This window comes from Sorex araneus, chromosome 2 (genome assembly GCF_027595985.1).
Source record: "Sorex araneus isolate mSorAra2 chromosome 2, mSorAra2.pri, whole genome shotgun sequence".
NCBI classification, from domain to species: Eukaryota; Metazoa; Chordata; class Mammalia; order Eulipotyphla; family Soricidae; genus Sorex; species Sorex araneus.
The window spans coordinates 125,688,989-125,708,737 of record NC_073303.1 but is presented as its reverse complement, the minus strand read 5'-3'; the positions used below and the strand labels follow the sequence as shown (position 1 = coordinate 125,708,737).

General features: G+C 44.0%; 1 protein-coding gene across 1 annotated transcript in view; it reads right to left on the bottom strand.

Moving 5' to 3' along the window:
- RGS22 (regulator of G protein signaling 22) overlaps positions 1-19,749 on the bottom strand; it is a 140,009-nt gene that overhangs the window by 21,445 nt on the left and 98,815 nt on the right. The window contains exons 16-20 of the mRNA XM_055128220.1: positions 12,929-13,021; positions 9,433-9,605; positions 7,526-7,688; positions 5,146-5,304; positions 725-793 (exon numbers count right to left, since the gene is read on the bottom strand). Coding sequence (XP_054984195.1) covers positions 725-793; positions 5,146-5,304; positions 7,526-7,688; positions 9,433-9,605; positions 12,929-13,021 — 657 coding nt within the window. The remainder of the gene's footprint in view (positions 1-724; positions 794-5,145; positions 5,305-7,525; positions 7,689-9,432; positions 9,606-12,928; positions 13,022-19,749) is intronic.

The window sequence follows — 19,749 nt, the reverse complement described above, 5'->3', positions numbered from 1 at the left end:
ACCCTGTGTATTACCGGGTGTGACCCCAAGGGAAAAAAAGACTGATGGGTTGGGGTGATTGTACAGTGGGTAAGGCATTTGCCTTGCATGTGGCTGTCCCAGGAGTGATCTCCGGTACCACATACGGTCCTCTGAGCCCCTCCAGGAGTAAGCCCTGAGCACAGCCAGGAGTGGCGCCCAAAACAACAAAGTTAAAGTTAGTTATAGGAGAGAGGAAATTTTTTTTTTTTTTTTTTTTTTTTTTTTTTTTTTGCTTTTTGGGTCACACCTGGCGATGCACAGGGGTTACTCCTGGCTCTGCACTCAGGAATTACTCCTGGCGGTGCTCAGGGGACCATATGGGATGCTGGGAATCGAACCCGGGTCGGCCGCGTGCAAGGCAAACGCCCTACCCGCTGTGCTATTGCTCCAGCCCCGAGAGAGGAAATTTTTAAAAGAATATTAAGTATCATTCAAGCTTAGAACTATGGTAAAAAAAAATGTCAGTATGAATCATAGCATAACCCCACAAACCCATCATATGCAAGGAAAGGGAAATATAGTTTTGAAGTCCACACACACAGCATCAGACTGAACAGGTCAAGGGAGAGGGGTCCGATAGACTCACTCTCCCTGCTGAACCCCAGCCCCTGGTCTGCAGGAACTGGGGGGCTTAGTCTGCCGAGGAGGCAAGAGCAGTAGGGGACCTGGAGGAGCTTCCAAGAACACAGCAAGGGCCACTTGCCTTCCAGACACCGATCTTCCTCTCGCGCTTCTGGAGCAGGAGCTCTTCTGCGATGTCTTGCATCTGCATCTGCCAAGCAGGAGGGGGTCACCCTGGTGAGTCCCACTCCCGGGCCAGCCACACGCAAGGCGAGTGCCTTACCCACTGCACTGTCCCCCCAACCCATCAGTCTCTTTTTCTTTTGGGTCACACCCAGCAATGCACAGGGGTTACTCCCGGCTTTGCTCGGGAATTACTCCTGGTGGTACTCAGGGGACCCTATGGGATGCTGGGACTCACACACTGTGGAGTCACAGACTGTCAGATGAATTTCGGAAAGTGAGGTGGAGGTGGAGGTGGCTGACAAGGGAGTGCCGGGGAGGAGAGTCAGCCTCAGACTGAGAAGCCTTGCTCGGGGCATGGGGCTCTGTGGGCGAGAGCTGTGACGGCCCTTGGCCAGCCGGGGAGAGCAGGGGTCGGCTGCAGAGCTAGCTGCCTGGTGGTGGGGCTCGAGAAAACCCAGGCTGGAGGCATCACCAAGACTTCCCAGGCTCCTGTGTGTTTTTCTAGCCACGGCAAACTTAACCAGAGTACACATGCTGCTGGATCCTGGAGGCTCGGTGGAGCCGAGTGCCCTTTTCTTGGGAGTCAGACCTGTCCGATTTGTGCTGTGCTCCATTTCCCCATCCCTAGCAGCTGACCTGGAGCTATGGGCTCAGATTCCAGCTCACGTCTTCCCGAGCAGCTGTAGCCTTGGAGAAAGTGGTACAGAGGCTTGCTGGGTGCACAAGGTCCTTTTTAATGTTGGGTGTCAACTCTTCCCCTCCTGTTCAGATGCCCAGCGTTTTTGTTTCACAATAAAGTCTCTCTCCTCTCTGTGGAATTTGTTGTTGCTGGTTGTTTGTTTGGGGGCCACACCCGGCTGTGCTCAGAACTTACTCCTGGCTCTGTGCTCAGGGTCACTCGTGGCAGGACTCGGGGGACCATATGGGGTGCTGGGGATTGAACCAAGGCTAGCCACATGTGAGGCAAAGGCCCTGCCCATAGTTCTTGTTTATCTCTGGGTTTGCACAGTCGGGGTGATGCTCCGGCATCAGTGAGGCTCATGTGTTTGCTAAACTGGGTGCATACAGGGAGTTGCTGTTTCTGCTTTTTGTCTTTCCTTTTTAAGATTTATGATGACCAATGCTAATGGACTGCCTTCCTTTTTCTTCCAAAGTCCAAAATTACATGCCTCTTTGTGTCTTGTGTTATTTGGGGTGGGCTGGGGATTTCAGCCACACCCAGCAGTGCCCTGACCCCTGGCAGTGCATGGGGCTTGGGGAACCATGTGCAGTGAAGGGAATCAAACTGGAGTGGGCCACAGGTGTCTGCTGTGCTGTTTCTCTTGACACCTCTTGTTATTTTTCTAAAGATCAGATTTGTCTATTTGGAGAGTGTGATAATGAATGATGGTTTGAACGAACATTTCATCACATCATCATCATGAATTTTTGTGCCAATGTTTGTAGGACAAAAAATGGAGCCTGGGGCTGGAGCGATAGCACAGCGGGTAGGGCGTTTGCCTTGCATGCGGCCAATCTGGGTTTGATTCCCAGCATCCCATATGGTCCCCTGAGCAGCGCCAGGGGTAATTCCTGAGTGCAGAGCCAGGAGTAACCCCTGTGCATTGCCGGGTGTGACCTAAAAAGCAAAAAATAATAATAATAAAATTTAAAAAATAGAGCCTGACCATTCTAGGGAGAATTTTTCTAAAAATAAAAAAAAACAATTGTGTGCGTGCTAGTAAAATCAGATTGTGAGGATTATGCATGGTGATAAATAATTCTCCCTTTTGTGCCACACCTGATGGTGCTCAGGGGTTACTCCTGGCTCTGCACTCAAGAATCACTCCTGGTGGTGCTGGAGGGCCTGACAGAATGCCGGGAATTGAACTCAGGTTGACCATCTGCAAAACAAGCACCCTACCTGCTATACTATAGTTCTGGCCCCCAAAATATGGTAATAAATAATTCTTGAAAAATACCAACAAAACGGGCTTGGAATGTGGCTCAGCAATAGAACATTTATTCTGCATGTATGAGGCTCTGGGTTCAATTCCAAGCACTACCAAAAGTTAAAATAAAAGCAAAGCAAAGTCACACCCTCGAGCCACCCTGGCGCCATCTTGCCGCACTCAGCAGTGAAGAATCCTGGCCAGTGGGCACACAACACTGGAGAATGCTCTGGACCCCAGGTCGAGCCGATAACAGAGGGGTGCCCAGAGGGAGCAGGTGCAGTCTCCCTGCCTTCTCCAGATGGAATCCCGGCGACCGTTACCTTCTACAAAGATGGCTCCGGTATATGGGGACCAGGACTATTTCTCCAACCGGAGCCATGTTTGTAGAAGTTCATGGTCACTGGGATTCCATCCAGAGAAGGTGGGGAGACTGCACCTGCTCCACCTAAGGCACCCCTCTGTTATCGGCTCAATCTGGAGTTCGGAGCATTTTCTGGTGTTGTGTGCCCGCCGGCCAGGATTCTTCACTGCTGAGTGCGGCAAGATGGCACTGAGGGTGGCTTGAGGGCATGACTTCGCTTTGTTTTTATTTTAATTTTTGATAGTGCTTGGAATTGAACCCAGAACCTCATACATGCAGGACAAGTGTTCTATTGCTGAGCCACATTCCAAGCCATTTTGTTGGTATTTTTCAAGAATTATTTATTACCATATTTTGGGGCTGACCTTTCCCGATATACAAAAAATGCTCAGGAATGGTTCCTCCTCCCCTGAACAGCCATGATCCCAGAGGCACACAAACCAATCTCAGAAACACAGCGGCTGCTAGGAGAAATGCTCCTGGACTGTGAACTAAGCTACAGCCCCGTGCGGCCCCGGGAGGGGAATGGATTTTGTCCCTCGGCCTTTTCCCCTTTGTGGCAGCATGGCAACCACCACCTTTCAGAGCCAATTGGACAGAGAGGTAGGAGCTTGCAGTGATGGGGTACACAGGAAATCTCAAAATGGGGGGGTGGGTCGAACCGGCCCTGCTACCCGCCCAGACGAGACTCCGAGGGGCCACCCATTGAATGGCTCCTCCGCTCCTGAACCATTGTGATCCCAGAGGCACACAAACCAATTTTGGAATGCAGCGGCTGCTGGTAGAAATACCTCTGGACTTAATTACTAAAATGCCAGGATTTTGAAATTGCGTGGCTGCAATAGCGGCCATGCAACATCATATGCTCTTCATTATCAGCAATAGAAAACAAATGATGCCTTTTTGGCAGGTCTGATTGTTGGAGAAAAATTCCAAATAATAATAGTTGGTTTTCTGTCTAAAGTAAAGAGAGAGTAAAGTGAAAATCATCTGCCAAACAGGCAGAGTGGTGGTGGGAGGGGGCTATATTGGGGTTCTTGGTGGTGGAACATGTGCACTAGTGAAGGGATGGGTGTTTGATCATTGTATGACTGAGACTTAAACCTGAAGCTTTGCAACTGTTCTCATGATGATTCAATTAAAAAAAATAAATAAAATAAAAACAAAGCAAAAAAAACCTTTATTCAATAAAAGAGGAAAAATCTTTTCACTCCCCAATCCTTTAAGATATTTTTCATTAACACAAATGTATAAATCTATAGACTGAAATCATAAATAGACAGGTAGATAGATACAATCATTTAAGATGGGATTGTCTTCTATGTATTCTAGAACCTGTTTGTATCATTCAAGAAATGACATCTTTGATATCTCATTTCATTTCTATGATTTCATTTTATCTGGAACCTTCATAATTTTCTATGGTATCTATTTTTTCGTAATTCATTTAACTGCCCATATGAGGACTTAGTACTTTTTTTAAAAAGCAATTACAGGTTTAGGGATGTGGCTTTGTGGTAAAGCACTTGCCTAGCCCATGTGAAGTCCTGAGTTGAATCTCTGGCACCACGAAACAAGAAAAAGAGCCAGACTACAGATATAGCTTGAGGGTGTGTGTGTTTGCAAGGGGCCACGCCCAGAAAGCAGGCACAGATCATTTCCTTTCCTCTTCCTGGCTATCTCAGACAGCAGCTGCCACTATTAATCCCATTGCTGTGTCCAGTGAGGAAACTAAGGCGATCACACTCAAAGTTGTACAAATATGTCAGAATTGAGATCAAGCATCTGACTCCATAGGGTCATCCCTAGCCATACTGAAAGGCCTTGGGAGCTACTCGTGGAAGTACCAGGAGTGATGGGAATACACAGTGGAGATACACCACAATGCTGGGACTGGAGGGAACTAGGGGTTCCAGGGCTTGAACTCACAACCTCATGCAGACTGGGCCGATGCTCTACCGTTGAGCTCCCCCGGACCCTAGCTCTGCTCTTACCCACAATGCTTTGCAGCTACCATGTCTTGGTGGATAGAGACCCTTGATTTTTGACATGGACTATGAACCTTATCCCAAGTCCACGTACCTTTATCTTTTGTCGTGCCATAAACTGTCCACTTGCGAGGAACAAGGGTAACCACACATTTTCCAGCTTCTTGAGGACGTGCTTCTGCATCTCCTCGAAAACAGACGTGTCCAAATGCTCGTGCAGAACCCTGCCCCAGTCGTCACTTAGCTGCATTATCTAGGCAAAGAGAACAGGAAACAGAAACTGCACACATCCAGCAGTTTAACTCATTCACCTCCAAAACACTGGCAGAGCACCCGGCAGGGGGTGTTCCTCTCTCTTTCCGTCAAATACCCTGGCACCATAGAGTGAGGGAAGGAGAAACCCCCCAGGACAGATCAGAGAATTACCAGAGCCATCAGTGCGCTTTGTGACCTTTCTACACCAGTGGGCTGGCATCACCCTGCACACCAGTGCACAAGACTGAGTGGGTTGAACCTTCCTATGCCAGTGAACCACATGGGTCCTTTGAGTGGTGATTGAGGACCCTGGGTTAAGCAACAGTCATCTAAGTTTGCAAAGAACACAGGAGTGGAGGAGTCTGAACCCTCTACGACAGGGAGTGATGCTGTTGCCTCTTTCTTTATGGCCCCAGTATATTCAACTTCAAATATAAGGGAATTGATCTATCCATTGTTTTAGTTCTTTTGTGGGTTTAATATACTTTTGGGTTTTTTGTTTTGTTTGGGGGTCACACCCAGAAGTGCTAAGGGCTTGCTCCTAGCTCTGTGCTTAGGGATCACTCCTGGTAGGATTGGGAACCATATGGAATGCCAGGGATCAAACTGGGGTCTGCCTATAGGTCTAAAAGTCTATGAATCATATTCTAGTTGAGAGCATTTTTTTCCATGCATGAGGAAAATAGGGCACTCCTGAATCGAGAGAGAGAGCTTTGACTCAGATACTGTAATACAGATGGAGCCACTGGCTTGGAGAGCTGAATGCCCACCAGGAGCAAAGTCTGTCTGCTGCAACAGCTTGTAAGAAAGTCAAGGTGGCAGAAGTAGAAAAGCTACACTATAGGCAATCCTGGGACTGCAAGGCAACACGCTTTAATAATAAGTAAATGAAGAGGAATAAGGAGGAGGAGGAAGAGGAGGAAGATGAGGAGGAGGGGTTGGTGGAGGAAGATGAGAAGGAGGAGGAGGTGGTTGAGGAAGATGAGAAGGAGGAGGTGGTGGAGAAAGAGGAGGAGGAGGAGGTGGGAGAAGAGGAGGAGGATATGGAGCAGGTGGAGGAAGAGGAGGAGGAGGAGGTGGGAGAGGAGGAGGAACATGAGGAGGAGGTGGACAAAAAGGAGGAGGAACATGAGAAGGAGGTGGAGGAACATGAGGAGGAGGAAGGGGAAGAGGTAGAGGAGAAGAGGAGGAGGGGGTGGAGGAAGATGGGGAGGAGGAGGAGGTGGAATAGGAGGGGAAGGAGGAAGGTGAGAAAGAGGAAGAGGAGGAGGAAGATGAGGAGGTGGAAGAAGAGGAGGAGGAAGATGAGCAGGAGGTGGAGGAAGATGGAGAGGAGGAGGAGGACGTGGAGTGGGAGGAGAAGGAGGAAGGGGAGAAAGAGGAGGTGGAGGAGGAGGAGGAAGAGAAGTAGGAAGAGGAAGAGAAGAAGAAGAAGAAGGAGGAGGAGGAAGAGGAGGAGAGCCAATACAGCAAATCAGCTGCTGGGATCTACAGGCAGCATCACGGGACATAGATCTCCTTGCGTACTAAGCAGAGAAAATAAAGGTGAAAAATGAGATGAGATGATGAGAAAGTGGGTCACCAGGCCAACTCTGCAGGAAGCACAACCATTTTCTATGAGCGAAGTGGGTTGACTTTTCCAGTGAACTTTAAATTCTCTGCATCTCATACGTGAAGGGTTCACACAGGAGCATCCGAAACCACGAAACCACACAATGTGACACGTGCCAAATAGAAAACCAACGTTTTCCATGTGCTTATTTCCTAATTTTCCTCTTGGGATATCCCACCCACCAGCAGTGGTCCCTGAGCACAGATCCAGACATAAGCTCTGAGCACAGCAGGGTGTGGCTCCAAACAACAACAAAAAAGTCACTTTTATTCTACCAGTTGCTTTTAAAAATATTTAAGTCTTGAGGTTTATTGAGCCACACCCCTCAGAAGTTTGGGGCTACTCCTGGTGAGGTGCTTGGGGGAACCACACATCAGAAACACGGAGGATTGCACTAAGTTCTCATGTAAGAACCCTGGGGTCTAGCCTTTGAACTGTATCCCAAGCCCATTATAAGGAGACATCTTTCACAAATGCACTACACATGGGCAATACCATTTCTAACATCACTCATCAAAAGCAGAATAAAAGAGAATATGCAGGTGGAAAGAAAGAAATTATCAGTTTTTCATATTTTAGTAAAGAAAAAAGTCCAAATATTTAATACCTGGTTCTGATGATAAAGAGAAGCTGGACTATTGGGTCCAAAGAAATATTTTTTATTCAGGTATTTGTTTCTAATGGATATAGATTTTGCCTCCCTCTGCTCGCGATCTATGTATGGTATTCTTCGGAACTGTTCAATATCCATCCAGCACATGAGGTCCATGCTAAGATGCAAATTAAAGCAAAATGCAGTGTTCTTAATAATTTCTCAAGTCCACAAAATACCAAACAAGCACTCTGTTTACTTTATTTTTTAACTTTTAGGCAGACTTGTTTTGTTTGGGGAGGCTATTTTTACCACCCAGGTGGTGCTCAGGGGTAACACCTGGATCTGCACTCAGGGATCACTCCTGGCAGGGCTTGGGAGACCATGTAATTTTGACAGAAATTAGAAAATGGAGATAGCGCCAGAGAGAGAGCACAGAGGTTAAGGCATTTGTCTTGTATGTGACCAACACAGGTTCATTCCCAGCACCACACACTGTCTGCTGAGTTCCAGGAGTGATCCCTAAGCACAGAGCCAGGAGTAAGCCCTGAGCACCCACTGGGGGGATCGGAAAACCAAATAAGTGGATAAATAAATAAAAATGGATTTTTTAAAAAGTGGTTGACTTGGGCTAGTTAGGAAAAGCAATTAGATTATGGAACAAAAGACAACAATTTTCTATCCCCGACTTATTCCTGACTCAGGCGCCCTCATGCCTCCAAGTACATGCTGGCTTTTTGTGCTCTTTCTGTTTCTGAGGGACAAGGAAACATTTTCTGACCCTTTTCTAACTTTTGTTTTCTTAGTGACTCACCGTGAGATACAGTTACAAAACTTTCATGTTTGAGTTTCAGTCATACAAAGATCGAACATCCATCCCTCCACCAGTGCACTTTTTCCACCATCACTGTCCCCAGTATATCCTGCCCCCCGCCATCCCACCCCTCCTCCTTCCTCCCTGGCAGACAACTGCCCTCTTATGCTCTCTCTACTCTTAGGCATTATGGTTTGCAATACAGATAGAGGGCATCACATTTGGTCCTTTATCTACTTTCAGCACACATCTCCCATCCCAAATGATCCCTCCAACCATCATTGACTTAGTGATCCCTTCTCTATCCCAGCTGCCTTCTCCCCCAGCTCATGAGGCAGGAGAAGCCCCTTTTCAAAATGGAGAAATGCCCACCTTTGCCAGCCTATTTGGCAACCTACCCAATTAATAAAAAATCCTCAGAACAATAGAGGTAAATGTGATGACTGAAATTAGGTTCCCAGGCAAAACCAGTTTCAGCTGAGGAGAAAAATTCTTAAAAATTTTTTTAATTGAATCAACATAAGATATACAATTACCAAGTTATTCATGATTGAGTTTCAGTCATACAATGTTCTATGAGGAGAAAAAATGTCTTTAGAAATAATGTATCAGTACTTCAGTTGATATTAGATAAACATATCACAAAGTATTAAGGTTCCTATAGTGAAAAGTAGAATATTTTCTTTCAATATCCGCTGATAAAAATTGTAAAATAGTAAAGTGATTTCAAACACTCAGTGAAATATATTTAAAACTACTACTCAGAAATGGCAATAAAAATATCTGTCTAGAAAATATTAAAGAAGCATCAGGACAGGTACAATAATGAACAGCTGGTACAGAATGAGAGAACTCTGATCAGTAATATTACATGTCACAAAATCTCATAAAACCATTTACAATAATATTTTGGCGGTTTCTAGTATCAATAGCCACTCAATAGTTTTCAAATAATTATGGCCATTAATTTTTTAGTGATCCTGGGTAACATCTAGTACGAAGTAATTATTAGAATGTTGAATCAAAACTACTACCCTTTTTAAAATGAAATAAAGTCTAGAAAAATGTTTAGAAAGACAATAAATTTTAAAATGATTTCATTTCTCACCTTGAATAATGAGTCTCAAGAAACTGATGAAAGTGTTCAAATTCCAGTTTGTTGCTAAGTAGATCATTAAAAGTAAAATATTTAAATTCTTCGGGAACATGATTCCAATATTCTGTTTGCTTATTAATACTAGGAAATTGCAAAATACCATGTTCAAAGTCCTCTGCTGTGTCCTGGTAAAAAAATACTTTGCATAAAAATCTAAAACATAACATTATTTTCCAAATCTAAACAGAAGACGTTATATAAAAATCAACCCTTTTTTTTTTCCTTTTTGGGTCACACCCAGCGATGCACAGAGGTTACTCCTGGCTCATGCACTCAGAAATTACTCCTGACAGTGCTCGGGGGACATATGGGATGCTGGGAATTGAACCCGGGTCGGCCTCGTGCAAGGCACATGACTTACCCGCTGTGCTATTGCTCCAGCCCCTCAACTCTTCTTTTTAGAAAGTAGTGTATTAGGTAACATGGGTGCAATAGCAGTACTGTACCTCCCCCACCAAGGCACCCAGTTATCCTCCACCACTGTCCTCACATCACTTCTAGCCCACCTAAGAATTCAAAAGCAGAACTAAGAATTCAGAGTCAAGTTCAGCCTCATAATGAAGTCTGCTTCTTTTCATTCCATTCCCCTTGTTTTGAGAGTGTTTATAGAAATCATGCTTTTGTAATAGAAGAAAACAAAAGGCTACTGTTCAGCGAGAACCACCCCTAATGTATATGTGTAGTATATACATGTACTGTCATTTTTATATGTCCTACTGGTCTTTTGTGGGGGTGTATATTAAAGATGAAAATAGGATTACCAATGTATGGTGTTTTTTTTCCACAGTGACTCTTTTTACCGTTGTTGTTTGTGTTGGGGCCACACCCAATTAGCTCTGTGCTCAGGAATCCTGAAGGGGTCCGGGGGACCCTATGTCCTTGCAAGTCAGCTGCAAGCAAGGCCAGCACCTTACCTGTTGTTCTCTCTCTGTCTCTCTTTCTCTCTGTTTCTCTGTCTCTGTCTCTCTATCTCTTTCTGTCTCTTTCTGTCTCTATCTCTGTCTATCTGTCTCTGTCTCTGTCTGTCTGTCTCTCTCTCCCTCCAGGCCCATCTTTTTAAACAATAAATCATGAACAGAAAACACTCTTCAATCTATAACTGAATTTTAAAATGCTATAGAATAACACAAGATACATTTCTAATGAGCTTACATTGGTGGGGATCGGAGAGTGGGTTTATGGAGGGACTGGGGGGTGGTGTGGTACTAGAGCATTGTGTGTATGAAACCCTGTCATTAACAGTAACAGTGTAATTCACTACTGTTCCAAAAGTTGAAAAATAAATTTTATTTAAATTAGAAGCATAGTTTTTAACAGCTCATTCTTAAAGTGCAATCTTCAGGGCTGGAGAAACAGCCCAGGGGTTAAGGTGCTTGCCTGGCCTGCTGCTGGCCACTGTTCAATCCCTGGCATCACATATGGTCCCCTGAGCCCCACACCAGGAGTGATCCTTGAGGTAAGAGCAAGGAGTAAATCCTGAGCACAGCCAGAAGTGGTCTCCAAACCAACCAAACAAAAATAAATGCAATCTTCATGTAACAGTTAAATTGTATTTATCCCAGCAACTCTTGGCCAACTGGGCCAGATGGTTCAATGGTCAGGCCCAAGGATGAGGCACCACTCTGGCCCTCCACTGCCAGGGATGACTCAGGCTACCCCAGCAGTGCTTGGAATCCTCCAGGGTCACATCTAGCAATGCTGGGGGACCAGATGGCGCAGGGGACTGAGCAGGGACTGGGTGCATGTAAGATATGCATCCTGGCACTTCTACCATCTCTCTAGCACAAATTCAGGCATTTTAACTTTCTCTAATATTCTATGGACAATATATGAGTCTTAGAGAGCAAAGACCCAGAGAAGTTCATTCTTTGGAAAAAACCTTTCTTTTTATGACTTCTAGTGTAATTAACATTTCGATATCTTTTTGAAAAGCAGCAGACCAGGAGATATAGTACCAATACTTTAAAAATCAATTTTATTTTGGCTAAAGAGTTAATACAGGAATCACAGCACTTTCCTTGGAGGCTGCCGACCCTGGTTTGAACCCCAGCCCTCTGTCTGGTCTCCTTGAGCATCACCAGAACTGCCCCTAGCAAACTGAGAAAGAGCCTCAGAGTGGCCCGAATTCTGGCCAGCCCCCACCAAAACGAATTTTCCATGCGTAGAAGGAAAATGAAGGGTGTCATGCACTTTAGCTTATTTAAAGTAATTTTTAGTTCCATTGCAGTTTAAAATACACCTACCTGCACAGATACTTTTCTTTTTGTGCCATACCCCCTGGTGCCCAAGACTTATTTCTAGCTCTGTGTTAGGGATCGCTCCTGGCTGGGCTCAGGAGACCGTATGTGGTGCCAGAAATCAAACCAGGGTGGGCTACATGCAAGGCAGGTGCCTTATCCATTTACTGTTTTCTGGCCCCCTGGATAGAGATTTATGTATCTTTTCTGTGTTATTACTTTACATTGTCTCAAAAACTACTGCAAAGTTACATTTTAAAATAAATGGGGCCAGAGTGATAGTAGAGTAGGGTAAGGTACTTGTCTCGTACACGGTCAACTGGGTTTGATCCCAAACCCCCTTAAATAGTCCAAATGGCTCCTTCTGCACAGGCATATGTGTGCACACCAATCTCTGTAAGTTCAAGTGTAAGGATAAGATACCAGCACGTCTGATCTTACATTGTTATACACTAGTCTGTCTCGAGCGTTTACCACATCAGCAGATATTCATTTACGCTATCATCAACTTTCTCTTTTTGGGTTTTGGGCCACACCCGGGGGGGTTGCTCAGGTGCCATGCCTAGCAGTACTCTGGGGGTCATACATGGTGCCAGGATTCAGACGAGGGGCGTGGCCACAGCTGCATGCCAAGCAAACGCCTTAATCCCCGAACCATTTCTCTGGCCTCTATGCTATCATCTTTACCTAGCTAGACACACAAAACTTTCTGGCCTAACAGAGCTATCATAATGAAGGCAGTCAGCTCAAAAGCTGCAAGTGTATCCATCAAAATGCCACGTGAATCCTCCTCAGCAATCTAATGATCTTACTGATGTCTCCAAGTTCTTCCCATATTTCTCTCCTTATTATTTTCCCTGTTGCTGTTTCTTATCTGTTTGGACTCATGCATTTGGGCAACAGAGTTGCTGCCACATGGAAAATGACTGGTAATATCCAAAGTGACCTACTGGGGTGGGGAGGCTAATAGCTAGGTCAGGCAGTGGCTGCCCTCCTCTGTCCCCCAACCTGCCTGGTAACTAAACATCATCAGTGATGTGCGACATGAATCCCATCGTGCTTGCTGGAAAGGGAACAATGAAAGCTGCCTGTCCCCTATCATGTCAATAGAGCATCTCTTGGACACACTATCCACCCCTGTCAGTATCACAGTGGCGATCTCTTCCCCAGGGTGTATTTTTAATGTTTTTCTAAGGAGAGAGTTGTCTTACCTCAGTCTGCTTGAAAACTGTCTTTTTGTGCAAAGCTTGGAGCTTCCGGAAGTACATGGAGTCCAGCTGCCGGGTCCCTTGAACCAGCTTCACCTGATCAAAGAAAGACAAAGTTTGTAACATGGATACACTGTGCTGACAAAGAAAAGTGGGGGGTGAACAGCAACCATGCCAGGAACATTGGCCAACAAGATACACAAACTTGGCAACCAAGTGTGTGGGGTGGCAAAGGTGAGAAGGCAGAGTTAGAAATATGAGAGCAGGAGCTGGAGCAATAGCACTGTGGGGAGGGCATTTGCCTTGCACATGACTGACCCGGGTTTCGATCCCTGGCATCCCATAAGATCCCCTGAGCACTGCCAGGAGAAATTCCTGATTGCAGAGCCAGGAGTATGCCTTAGCATCTCTGGGTGTGACCCAAGAAGACAAGAGAAAGAAAGAAAGAAAGAAAGAAAGAAAGAAAGAAAGAAAGAAAGAAAGAAAGAAAGAAAGAAAGAAAGAAAGAAAGAAAGAAAGAAAGAAAGAAAGAGAGAGAGAGAGAGAGAGGAAGGAAGGAAGGAAGGAAGGAAGGAAGGAAGGAAGGAAGGAAGGAAGGAAGGAAGAGAGAAAGAGAGAGAAAAAGAGAGAGAAAAAGAAAGAAAGAAAGAAGAAGAAAGAAAGAAAGAAAGAAAGAAAGAAAGAAAGAAAGAAAGAAAGAAAGAAAGAAAGAAAGAAAGAAAGAAAGAAAGAAAGAAAGAAAGAAAGAGAGAGAGAGAAAGAAAGGAAGGAAGGAAGGAAGGAAGGAAGGAAGGAAGGAAGGAAGGAAGGAAGGAAGGAAGGAAGGAAGGAAGGAAGGAAGGAAGGAAGGAAGGAAGAGAGAAAAAAGAGAAGGGAGAAAGGGAGAAAGAGAGAGAAAGAAGGAAAAGAAAGAAAGAAAGCAGCCCGGCAAGAAAGATGTGCGAGCAGAGTCAAGACTTCAAATGCACACAGAGACCCGCCGCTCTTCTCAACAGGTTTGTGAACTCCCTTGCGTGCGCCCTCCCCATCCAGCCCTGCGCCTCCCAACGCCAGCCAGCCCTGGGGGCACTTGCCTTGACTTCCGCAGCCAGCCCCTGCCCAACTACCCTCCCTCAGCCCTTCTCAACAGGCAGCCGCTCACCAGGAGATTAGCATCTGGACGGGCTGGGGCCACTGCAGGGGGCGTGGCCTCTTCAAAAGTGGGCATGGCTTTCTCTGGGCCCACAGTTATATTTCCCATTCCCAGCACTCTTGACTCACATCTCAACCTTTATTACCTAACTCTGTGGAAAGTGTCCTGGCCGCCTCAAACACAATACGACAATAATCCACTGGCCAACTCCAATTCCACCAAAAGACCAGTGTGCACAAGAAGCTGTACAAAGCCCAATATAAGAGAACACTTCCGGGGCTGGAGAGATAGCATAGCGGGTAGGGCGTTTGCCTTGCACGCGGCCGACCCGGGTTCAAATCCCAGCATCCCACATGGTCCCCTGAGCACAGCCAGGGGTAATTCCTGAGTGCAGAGCCAGGACTAACCCCTGTGCATCGCCAGGTGTGACCCAAAAAGCAAAAAAAAAAAAAAAAACAGAGAACAAAGAGAACACTTCCTCCAATGCTTCACTAGATGCCTATCATAAGTCACCAAATAATGTCTGAGAGGAAGGACGTACTCTAGAAGGGGAGAAGGTTGACCACCATCCACTAAGCTTATTCAGAATTATTTCGTGCAGTAAGAGGGAACAGTGCTAGTGACCTCGAAAGTTTTACCTCTATACAACCACAACAGCATTAAGAAACAGACAAATCTCTACTACAAGGAGAGGATGAAGAAAAGAGTCCCAAATCTTCAACAGGGGTTACCCACAAATACGATCTCTCCAACAAAGAATTCTGAGATTAAATGCTGAGGATGTTCAAGAAACTCAAAGAATCAATGGAGCAGACATCCAGAAAATTAAAGGAAGAAATGAAAGAAACATTGGAACGGATAGCTGAGAAAATACAGGAAGAAATGAGAGCAGAAATAAGAAAGCTACAAAAAGAAATGTCATAAAAAAGGATTTGGTAGATAAAATTAAAAATTCAGTGGGTTCCCTCAACAGTAGAATGTCTACAGCTGAAGACAGAATCAGTGAACTTGAAGATGAGTAGCAGAAATTGTACAGACAACAACAAACAATGGGAAAAGACCTCAAAATAGCTCTAAGGCGAATCAGATCTAGGGGATGACTCCAAGAAGAACAACATTACAATCATCAGAGTACCAGAAGGACAGGGAGGCAACCCCAATGAAAAAAACCACAGTTATAGAAATCATTGCTGAAAAGTTCCCAGAGTTGGAGAATGCAGACATCCAGACCCAAGGAGCAAGAAGGGTGCCTGCAAAAAGAAACTCTAATAAAAACACTGACTAAGGCATATCATAGTCAGAATGATGGATGCTGTGGACAGAGACACAATACTGCAAGCAGCAAGATCAAAGAAGGAAATCACATACAAAGGAGTACCCCTTAGATTTACAGCAGACCTATCAGAGGAAACCCTCCAAGCCCAAAGACAATGGTGGGATATAGTGAAAAAAATTGAATGAAATAAACGCCTCACCAAGAATACTTTATCCAGCTAAATTCTCACTCAAACTCAATGGAACAATACACCATTTTATAGATAAACAGCAGCTCAGGAACTTCATAGACTCAAAACCAAACTTAAAAGAAGGACCAAAAGGGCTCCTGTAAGACAAGAAGGAATACACCCACAAACACAACAAACCTTTACAGAAAGATGGCACAAAACCCCATGACAGTAATCTCTCTCAATGTCAATGGTCAAAATGCACCAATCAAGAGACACAGAGTGGTGAAATGGATCCAGAAACTAAAACCAACATCCTGATGCCTATAAGAAACATAACTGAACAATCAGAACAAACACAGACTCAAAGTTAATGGATAGAAAACAAACTTGCCAGTAAACAACTCCCTCAAAAAAGCTGGGGTAGTCATACTAGTATTCGACAACATAGATTTCAGGTTGAAAAAGATTAAAAGGAAGGCCGGCAGCTGCACGTGTGCTGCCTCTTCTCTCCTGCACGACCATGGCCCCGGAGGGCAGCTAAACTACTTTGGACATCAGCAGCTTCTTGCAGAAGTGTCTCTAGACTGTGAACTGAGCCACGGCCGCCATCTTATGACAACCACAAAAGGGAGGTACGAGCTTGCAGTGATGCAATTTCTGGTGGAAATTTCCCTGGACTTAGTTACTAAAATACTAAAACGTAGAAATCCAAAACCTCATATCTCTTCATTGTCAGCAATGTAAAACAAATTATCAAGTGCTTCCTTATCAGCAGGTCTGACTTTGGGGGGAGGGAAACTCCAAACAATAATAGTGAGTTTTTTGTTGAAATATTGAATGCAATCAAAGTAAAGAGAAAAGGAAAGTGAAATTTATCAGCTACACAGGCGGGGGATGAGGGTCAGGGTGGGGGAGAGGCATATTGGGGTTCCTGGTGGTGGAATATGTGCACTGGTGAAGGGATGGGTGTTTGAGCATTGTATAACTGAGACTTAAGCCAGAAAGCTTTGTAACTTTCTGCATAGTGATTCAATAAAAAGAATTTTAAAAAAGAAAAGAAAAGGATTAAAAGAGACAGTGAAGGCCATTTTCTGTTTATCAAGGGATATGTACAACAGGAAGAAATCACACTCTTAAATGTATATGCACCTAATGAGGGACCAGCTAAATACTTAAAACAACTGCTAACAAATTTTTAAAAGGACATTGCTAGCAATAAAATAGTAGTCGAAGACTTCAACACTTTCTTGTCACCTCTGGATAGATCAACAAGAACAAAACTCAGCAAGGAAACACTGGCTCTGAAGGAAGAAATAGAAGAGAAAGGGCTAACAGACCTATACAGGGCTCTACACCCCAAAAAGAATACACATTCTTTTCCAGTGCACACGGAACATTTTCTAAAATAGACCACGTGCTGGGTCACAAAACATACCTCAATACAATCAAGAAGATAGAAATTGTATCAACTATCTTTTCAGATCACAATGCACCGAAGATGGAAACTAATCACACAGATGCAGATAAACAAATCAAACACATGGAAATTAAATACGTCAATGTTGAACAATGAGTGGGTCAGGAAGGAAGTCAAGGAAGAAATCAAAAGATACCTGGAAACAAATGAGAATGAAGACACGAGCTACCAAAACCTATGGGACACAGCCGAAGCCGTGTTAAGAGGAAAATTTATAGCTTTTCAAGCATTCCTCAGGAAGGAAGAAAGGGTCTACATAGATAACTTGACTTCACAGATCAAGATTTTAGGAAAAGATCAACAAAAGGAACCCAAAACCGGCCAAAGGAAAGAAATAATAAAAGAGCAGAAATTAACGACATGGAAACCAAAAAAACAATCCAAAAGGTCAATGAAACCAAGAGCTGGTTCTTTGAGAAAATAAACAAAATTGATAAACCACTAGCAAGACTCACAAAAAAGAGAGAAAGAGAACCCTAATAAACAGAATCAGAAATGAAAAAGGGGGCATCACAACAGAAACTAATGAAATTCAAAAGATCATTAGAGAGTACTTCGAAACTCTCTATGCCACAAAACAAGAGGACCTAGAAGAAATGGATAAATTCCTGGATTCCTATCATCTCCCAAGGCTGAACCAAGAAGACTTGAAATACCTGAATAGACCCATTAATATCAAGGAAATTGAAACTGTAATCAAAAGTCTTCCCAAAAACAAAAGCCCGGGTCCAGATGGATTCACTAGTGACTTCTTCCAAACATTTAAAGAGTATCTGTTGCCAGTTCTCAAGATTTTCCAGGAAACTGAAGAAAAAGGTACTCTCCCAAACAGTTTCTATGAGGCACATATCTCCCTAATACCAAAAGCAAACAAAGACACCACCAACAAGGAAAACTACAGGCCAATATCCCTGATGAACACGGATGCAAAGATCCTCAACAAAATATTAGCAGATAGAATCCAACAACTCATCAAAAAGATTATACACCATGACCAAGTGGGATTCATCCCGGGGATGCAAGGATGGTATAACATTCAGAAATCAATTAATATAATCTGTCAGATCAACAAAAGTAAAGATAAAAACCATATGATCGTCTCAATAGATGCAGAGAAAGCATTTGACAAGATCCAACATGATGAAAACCCTCATCAAAATGGTGAAAACTCTCACCAAAATGGATTTAGAAGGAGCTTTCCTCAAGATAGTCAAAACCATCTACCACAAACAAAAACCATCTACCACAAAAAAAGCATTATCCTCAATGGGAAAAAACTAAGGGCCTTTCCTCTAAGATCAGGGACAAGACAAGGATGCCCACTCTCACCACTTCTGTTCAATGTAGTACTGGAAGTATTTGCAAAAGCAGTTAGGCAAGAAAAAGACATTAAGGGCATCCAGATAGGAATGGAAGAAATCAAGCTCTCACTATTCGAAGATAATGATACTATACCTAGAGAATCCTAAAACCTCTACCAAGAAACTCCTAGAAACAATAGACTTGTACAGTAAAGTCTCAGGCTATAAAATCAATACCCAAAACTCCATGGCCTTCCTATACGCAAATGACGAGACAGAGAAAAGTGACATAAAAAAACAATCCCATTCACAATCTTGCCCCAGAAAATCAAGTATCTCAGAATCAGCCTAACTAAGGAGGTAAAGGACCTCTACAAAGAAAACTACAAAACGCTACTCAATGAAATAAAAGAGACATGAGGAAATGGAAACATATCCCCTGCTAATGGATAGGAAGAATTAATGCTGTCAAAATGGCAATACTCCCCAAAGCACTATACAGATTCAATGCAATCCCTATAAAGATACCCATGGGGACCCTCTGCGCCTAAAGACTTTGATTCCAGAGATCTAACACATTCGGGCATCCAGCGCAGCATCTAATAGCAATGCACTGGGACTACAAACTGGGCTACAACTCTGTGCTGCCAGGGGGTGGATTTTTTTTTCCTCCCACCCTGTCTTCCTGCATGGAAAACGGCGGGTTGGCGGCGTGGCAGGCGCCATCTTCTGAGACTCTAAACATTGTCTTTTGACAATGACAAAAAAGATATCACCCTCCCCAACCTCAAACTCTACTACAAAGCAGTAACAATTAAAACAGCATGGTACTGGAACAAAGGCAGAGCTGCAGACCAATGGAACAGGGTGGAATAACCCTACACACAACCCCAAATGTATGAACATCTGATCTTTGATAAGGGAGAAAGAAATGTGAAGCGGAGCAAAGAAAGCCTCTTTAAAAAGTGGTGGTGGCATGCACAAAAGTCAGATCAAAATGGATTAAAGACCTCAACATCAGACCACAAACCATAAGGTACATTGAAGACAAGGTCGGCAAAACCCTCTACGATATTGAAGATAAAGGTATCTTCAAAGATGACATGGAACTAAACAATCTAGTAAAAACAGAGATCAACAAATGGGACTACATTAAACTAAAAAGCTTCTGCACCGCAAAAGATACAGTGACCAGAATACAAAGACTATCCACAGAATGGGAAAGGATATTTACACAATACCCATCAGATAAGGGGTTAATATCAATGGTATATAAAGCACTGGTTGAACTCTACAAGAAGAAAACATCCAACCCCATCAAAAAATGGGGCGAAGAAATGAACAGAAACTTTACCAAGGAAGAGATATGAATGGCCAAAAGGCACATAAAAAAATGCTCTACATCACTAATCGTCAGAGAGATGCAGATCAAAACAACCATGAGATACCACCTCACACCACAGAGA